General features: G+C 53.1%; 1 protein-coding gene across 1 annotated transcript in view; it reads left to right on the top strand.

Moving 5' to 3' along the window:
• The first annotated feature begins 327 nt into the window (after window positions 1-327).
• Window positions 328-7,050, top strand: part of hspa9 (heat shock protein family A (Hsp70) member 9) — a 9,184-nt gene continuing 2,461 nt past the window's right edge. Inside the window, exons 1-14 of the mRNA XM_015396387.1 lie at window positions 328-524; window positions 1,015-1,073; window positions 1,159-1,246; window positions 2,428-2,609; window positions 2,687-2,811; window positions 2,891-2,964; window positions 3,953-4,059; window positions 4,130-4,292; window positions 4,372-4,464; window positions 4,537-4,746; window positions 5,083-5,310; window positions 5,388-5,610; window positions 5,853-5,947; window positions 6,023-6,115. Of these exons, the coding sequence (XP_015251873.1) occupies window positions 447-524; window positions 1,015-1,073; window positions 1,159-1,246; window positions 2,428-2,609; window positions 2,687-2,811; window positions 2,891-2,964; window positions 3,953-4,059; window positions 4,130-4,292; window positions 4,372-4,464; window positions 4,537-4,746; window positions 5,083-5,310; window positions 5,388-5,610; window positions 5,853-5,947; window positions 6,023-6,115 (1,818 nt within the window). The 5' untranslated portion in view covers window positions 328-446. The remainder of the gene's footprint in view (window positions 525-1,014; window positions 1,074-1,158; window positions 1,247-2,427; window positions 2,610-2,686; window positions 2,812-2,890; window positions 2,965-3,952; window positions 4,060-4,129; window positions 4,293-4,371; window positions 4,465-4,536; window positions 4,747-5,082; window positions 5,311-5,387; window positions 5,611-5,852; window positions 5,948-6,022; window positions 6,116-7,050) is intronic.

Consider the following 7,050-nt stretch of genomic DNA (forward strand, 5'->3'; position numbering starts at 1 on the left):
TTATTAAATGGATAAATGGATTATCAAACTCCTTCCTGCGGCACCACTGATGTAACGCACGTGAAATCTTGGTGTTGACGTTACATCATGACCTTCAGAGGCCCGCTGCCTGGGACTGCCTCGTTCAAGCCAAATTACAAAGAGAAAGAAAATTAACAAGAATAATCAAATTTATGATCCTGTTTAAATGTGACTCTTTCTTCCACCTCATATCGAGTATTGAATATATCCACATTAACCACGAACGTCGCTGGTCTTATTTTTATTGAGTATTATTGTTCAGGCAGTGAGCCTGCAGCCTATTTCTGGGTCCTTGGCTTATGTGTGGTGCAACATGTGTTAGATCATTCCAGAAGTAGGTCCGGACACCAGCAGTCACAGCTGAACACGGACCGCTCTACCTGCTCTATCTCTACAGCCTGAGCGTCAGTTAGCCTGTTAGCATCATGCTGAGTGCCGCTAGAAGCGTTTCTAGGTCTCTGCCAACGAGAAACTGTCGAAATGTGTCTTCTCTGGTGAAGAAGGTGAGACATTTTACTGCCGCAGTCATTCAGGCTCACTTTGAAACCCTGACAGTTAGCTTCAGCATGCTAGCAGCGCTAGCTCATGATTGACCACCAGAAGAACCGCCTGGTTCTGCTGGTCTTTAGGGTCTGCTGGTCTTTAGGGTCTGCTGGTCTTTAGGGTCTGCTGGTCGTGGGACTGGTCTTGGGTGGAGGACAGTGAGCTTTCCCTGTTAGCTCTTTGCTTCTAGCCTCTTAGCTCTAGGATGCTGCTGGGTGTTAGCATCTCTGATGGTTTAATCACGCGCCCCGCTGTCTGCCCTGATCCCCCCCACCCCCGACAGCTGTTTATTGGCTCTTTGAACATCAGCATGTGGTGATTTCCTCCAGAGGTTTGGTTCTTAGACCGGTGACCTTCACCAGTCCCCCCACCCCCTCCTACTGCTGGATCCACAGAGCTGTTAGCTTTGCTTCAGTTTTCCTTCCTCTAAATGTTGTGTTTTACCTGCAGGCCTGCTGGGGGGGCTTCCAGCCTGATGCTGTGGGGGTCCTGTCCAGGAGAGACTATGCGTGAGTATAAAGCCTCAGACAGAGTTGGCCATGATGGGACTGCTCTGTTGGACTGATGGGGGGGTCACATGTGTTCCTGCTGCAGCTCTGAAGCCATCAAGGGCTCGGTGATCGGCATTGACCTGGGGACCACCAACTCCTGTGTGGCCGTCATGGAGGGGAAACAGGCCAAGGTAAGCCTGACTGCATGAGTAGAAAGCTTCAGTCTGTTTCAGGAACGGAGACGGTTTGCTGCTGCTAGAACTCATCGCTTTGATTCGTGTCTTCATGATTTCATGTTTAATGTTTATTCTGAAGCACAGCCATGAATTCAAGCTGGGTTTCCTCCATGTTGGCAGAGGAACGCTGGTCATCAGTGATGGGGGGGAACCCTGATGCTGGGGCTTCAAGCTGCTTTTTGTTTTCCAGTCTCAGGTGGATCTGCTGGTGAACATTCTCGGTCATTCCTTTTATTATGAAATTTAGGCAGGATCAGGATGAGTCAGCAATAAAGATGAACACACAAACTGTTTCTGCTAGAATTAAAATGTGTCGTTTTATTCCGCCACAGAAAACAGCAAAGCAAGCACATCAATCAAGGCACCGTGCTGAATACAAATTATATTATCTCAATACAATTTATATTGTCCCCCTACCGTGACACAAGGATCGGAGGGCTGGTCGATTCCGGCAGGGCAGCAACCCGCGAAGCTAGGCGTCCGTACGCAACCATAGCAGACCCCGCCGGTGCCAACCGCCATCCGTCATTTATGCCAAACTTCAAAGGAAAATCTTTCACCCAATCAGGAAAAGTGATCGCTCCCTCTCACGCCTGGAGTGCATGATTACAGAAACCTAAATATGGAACGGGCATCCCCCGTTCGTGAGTACTAAAAGAAATTATATCATCCTCTCAAGGAAACAAAAACTTAGATAATGAGAGTTAGGTAATAAGAGTGCTTTATTTGTGATACAAAACCTGTATGATTGTCAAAGAACATAAAATATAAAACCCATATATATCATTCCTAAAAAAAAAAAAAAAAAAAAAAGTCCACTGTACTTTAAACTGAAAAAGCTTCCTGGATGGGAATTAATCAGTCCCATCATCAGTCAGTCCAGAACCTTTTTAAACTTGGAAACAAAGTTCATGGACTGTCCGCTCTGCCTGTTCCCGCCGCTCTGCCTGTTCCCACCGGTCTGACCTAAATGGAGCAGATTCTCAACCCTTAGATCTTCTGATGCAACCTTTCTACCCAGAAGCAGCCGTCCTGTTGAAGTGTTTCCATGGTTCCTCTGAGGAGGCGGGCGGTGCGGCCATCCTGACCTGAGCCCAGTCTGTTCCCCGCAGCCTGACTTTGCTCTGCTCCTGCAGGTGTTGGAGAACGCAGAGGGAGCGAGGACCACCCCCTCAGTGGTGGCCTTCACAGCAGAGGGGGAGCGCCTGGTGGGCATGCCGGCCAAACGCCAGGCCGTCACCAACCCCAAGAACACCCTGTACGCCACCAAGAGGCTGATTGGACGCCGCTTTGATGACGCCGAGGTCCAGAAAGACATGTGAGTGAAGCAGGGCTTCTGGATCAGTGACCAGAGACCCAGACACGTTCTGACCTGGAGCCTTTTCCCGTCCTCAGAAAGAACGTCCCCTACAAGATCGTCCGGGCGTCTAACGGCGACGCCTGGGTGGAGGCCCATGGGAAGATGTACTCCCCCAGCCAGGTGGGCGCCTTCGTCCTGATGAAGATGAAGGAGACGGCAGGTATGGTGTCAGCCAAGGTCAGTCTGGGGGGGGTCCTGAAGGAGCCGGTCTGAGCGCTAATTCTGTCTGTGTGTTGCAGAGAACTACCTGGGCAGCAAAGTGAAGAACGCAGTGATCACGGTTCCCGCTTACTTCAACGACTCTCAGAGACAGGTGGGGGAGGGGCTCTGCCCTCTGCTGTTATGGGATGTTAGGGGGCAGACCACCTTCAAAATGGAAAGCTCCTTTAAATGACCTGAAGAATCATCAGATTCAAAGAGCTGCGTTCACATCAAACGAGGTTCCAGCATCGCCGCCGCATCAGCAGCCTTCACAGGCGGCGTCCCCTCTAACAGGAGGAGCTTCTACCTGCTGGTTCATCCTGGAGTTCATGGAGCCAAGCGCTCTGTTCACTATGGAGGCAGTGCAGCTGACGTCACCCACTCACAGCGCTCCGTTCATTAGCTGTTACTGTAGCCTAGTGAACCGTATGTCATCCAGACTTCCCTCCTTCCAGCGCAGCTCTGACAGCAAACACAGACTAGCTGAAGGCGTCTAGACGTTTAGAAGCAGTCAGGGATGCGACACTGAAACCAGAGCGTAGTTCATCGTGTTCTGACCACGTTTGGTCGGCAGATCTTCCATCTTGAAGCGATTATCTGGCTGTATTGTTACGGCACACGCAGGAAGCTGGATGCTGAGCTGCACCGTCTCTGGGTTCACCAGAACCAGAAACCATCCAGCTGTGAGGCAGGACTGCCCTGCAACAGACGGAAAGGAAGGCAGGCAGGCAGTCAGGAGCAGAACCCCGACCCGTCTGGAGCTCCAGGAGGAGGACCAACGCCTCCTTCCAAACAAACGAATCCTCCTCTTCCCTGCTCCTTCATTAGACGCATCCATCTTCAGACCGGCTGGAACGCAGACGTTTTCCAGCTACCGTTGCTGTCATCGCCAGAGTCATGCCCGTCTCATCGCTACGCATCACAGTTGTCCTCTGCGTAGGGAGGAGCTGGACATGTTTGATGTGAACGCAGCTTTAGAATCTTGAGCAGCTCCACCAGATGTTCAGCAGCTGCTTGGTGGAAGCTGGTCTCACCTCAGAAACCCACAAGACCCGAACCGAAGCCCCCCTGACTCACCGCTCCCTGTCATCTGTCCTCAGGCCACCAAGGACGCGGGTCAGATCTCCGGGCTGAACGTGCTGCGGGTCATCAACGAGCCGACGGCGGCGGCGCTGGCCTACGGTCTGGATAAAACCCAGGATAAGATGTGAGTAGGAGCGCAGGCGATCCCAGCCTCTCCGATCACTCTGACCAACCAGACCTTTCTTCTTCTGCAGTATCGCTGTGTACGACCTGGGCGGGGGGACCTTTGACATCTCGGTGCTGGAGATCCAGAAGGGCGTCTTCGAGGTGAAGTCCACCAACGGGGACACCTTCCTAGGAGGAGAGGACTTCGACCAGCACCTCCTCAGACACATCGTGAAGGAGTTCAAGAGAGAGGTGGGTGATGAGAAGCAGAGGCTCCTCCCTGCTGCAGGCTGTCCTCTAACACCTGCCTGACCTCCGCCTGTCTCTGCAGTCTGGCGTGGACCTGATGAAGGACAACATGGCGCTGCAGCGTGTCAGAGAGGCTGCAGAGAAGGCCAAGTGTGAGCTGTCCTCGGCGCTGCAGGTATGGACCGCACCGGTTCTGTTCTGCTGCAGAACTCCACCGTCTGAAACTGACTCATCCTCTGCTCCCCAGACCGACATCAACCTGCCCTACCTGACCATGGATGCTTCTGGACCCAAACACCTGAACATGAAGCTGACCCGGGCCCAGTTCGAGGGCATCGTGGCCGACCTGATCCGCCGCACCGTGGCGCCCTGCCAGAAGGCCATGCAGGACGCCGAGGTGTCCAAGGGAGACATCGGAGAGGTGCTGCTGGTGGGAGGAATGACCCGCATGCCCAAGGTACGCAGAACCCACGCCGCCGGCAGGGGGCGATCACAGAACCCAGCTTAGACGGGTCCACTTCCTCCAGAACCGCAGGCTGTCATTCAGCACGTCCAACAGAGACGGTTTGATTCCAGAGGGATGAAAGGTTTGGTTACTGGAAGGATTGAGAAGAACTTCCTGCTGCCTCTGAGCTCCTCTTTGGAGAAGCAGCTCTGCCCCCTGCTGGACCTGCTGATAACTGCAGCAGGTCCAACTAATGTGCAATAATCAGCCGGATCATTTTACTGCTGGGGTGACATCATCATTCTCAGCGCTGCCATGGTAACCCTCATCACCTGACTTCCCCTGCAGGTTCAGCAGACGGTCCAGGACCTGTTCGGTCGAGCACCAAGCAAGTCGGTAAACCCGGACGAGGCTGTTGCCATAGGAGCAGCCATCCAGGGCGGCGTTCTGGCCGGTGATGTCACAGACGTGCTCCTCCTGGACGTGACTCCGCTGTCACTGGGCATCGAGACTCTGGGAGGCGTCTTCACCAAGCTGATCAACAGGAACACCACCATCCCCACCAAGAAGAGCCAGGTAGGTGCAGCCGCAGAGACGCCTGAGAGCCTCAGAGTTCCTCCGCCGCAGCGTCCATCTGTCCCTCTGCTCCCCAGGTGTTCTCCACAGCCGCCGATGGACAGACGCAGGTGGAGATCAAAGTGTGTCAGGGTGAGAGGGAGATGGCGGCCGACAACAAGGTGCTGGGACAGTTCACCCTGGTGGGAATCCCCCCCGCCCCCCGCGGCGTCCCTCAGATCGAGGTCACGTTCGACATCGACGCCAACGGCATCGTCCACGTCTCTGCCAAGGACAAGGGCACGGGCCGGGAGCAGCAGAGTGAGTGACCTCTGGTTCTGGTTCTGGTTCTGGTCTCAGAAGGAAAACAATGGAAGCACCGATGGGGAGGCGTGGCCTAGTGGTTAGAGCAGCGCTCTGTGCTCTGAGAAGGTTACAGTACCTGTTCCATCCCCACAGCCGCCACTCTAGGTCCCTGAGTCAGACCCTTAACCCCACGCTGCTCGCTGAGCTGAGCTCAGGATGTTCTCTGCTTCCTAACATTTGCCCGTCTTCTCCTCCAGTTGTGATCCAGTCGTCAGGAGGCCTCAGCAAGGACGACATCGAGAACATGATCAAGAACGCCGAGCGCTACGCCGAGGAGGACCGCAGGAGGAAGGTGAGGCGGGTTCAGGTCCAGCTCGGCATAATGGGGGGTTCAGTCGTCCGTCCGCTAACGCTGCTCCTCCTGCAGGAACGCGTGGAGGCCGTCAACATGGCCGAGGGCATCATCCACGACACCGAATCCAAGATGGAGGAGTTTAAGGAGCAGCTTCCTGCTGACGAGGTACAGCATGGAGGTCTGTGGCCAGAACCCGGTTAACCCCGGAGCGTCTGCGCCGCCTCGTTACTGCTTCATCGCAGGCTCTGCTCATCATCATCATCACTAGCTGCGTTTCCATTGATCTCAAACATTCAAACTGCAGCTTCTCAGTTTTTCCATTCAGGAATTTTCTTTCCCTAATCCCTACTGGGCGACCACTCTAGGTCAAAGGTCGCCCTCTGCAGGTCATACAGGGAATTCTGTAGCAGCAGAATCAGATAAAATGTCTGAGAGAGGCTGTGCTCTCCCTGATTTAAAACACGGCAGAGGCCCCGTAATGCCATGTAGCACAGGAGGTCCCGCCGCGGCCAAGGTGCCCTCCTCCCCGGGCCCCTGCTGAGAACCTCTGAGCTGCTTCTGGAGCAGAAAAGCCAAAGGTTCCTCTGTTTCTGCTCGTTCAGTCAAGCAGCTGAGCTCAGCTGTTTGGCCCTCTGGGATCTTCAGGAGGTTCAGTTGGCTTTGAGGTCAACCAAAGGTCACCTAAAGGTCGCCTGCAGTGCTGCTGGAAGCTGACGCCTCCGTTTTCCCCTAAGATTTGTACAGCGAGCTCCACTAGAACCCTTTGATTCCTGCCTTTCTAGTTTTTCAGGGTTCCCGCAGGTCCTTAAAAAGTCTTAAAAGGCATTGAATTCTTCAAAATAAAACAGGCCTTAATCGGTATTAAAATGTCTTAAATCAGTCTTTCATAGGTCTTAATTAAAAAAAAAAACATAAATAGGATTATTTTTATTATGATTTATTTATGTAATGTAAATAAAACGTTAATATTGGCAATTTTTTATTTTTTTTTGTATTAAAAAAATAACGGCTCGCCATTATTGGTTCTGTCTCGATAGCGGAACCAATAAAGCGTTGTTGCGGCCGGGACATTTGGGAGATGCACCATTAACTTTTTGTCT

This window comes from Cyprinodon variegatus, unplaced genomic scaffold, assembly GCF_000732505.1.
Source record: "Cyprinodon variegatus isolate N-32 unplaced genomic scaffold, C_variegatus-1.0 Scaffold793, whole genome shotgun sequence".
Lineage (NCBI taxonomy): Eukaryota > Metazoa > Chordata > Actinopteri > Cyprinodontiformes > Cyprinodontidae > Cyprinodon > Cyprinodon variegatus.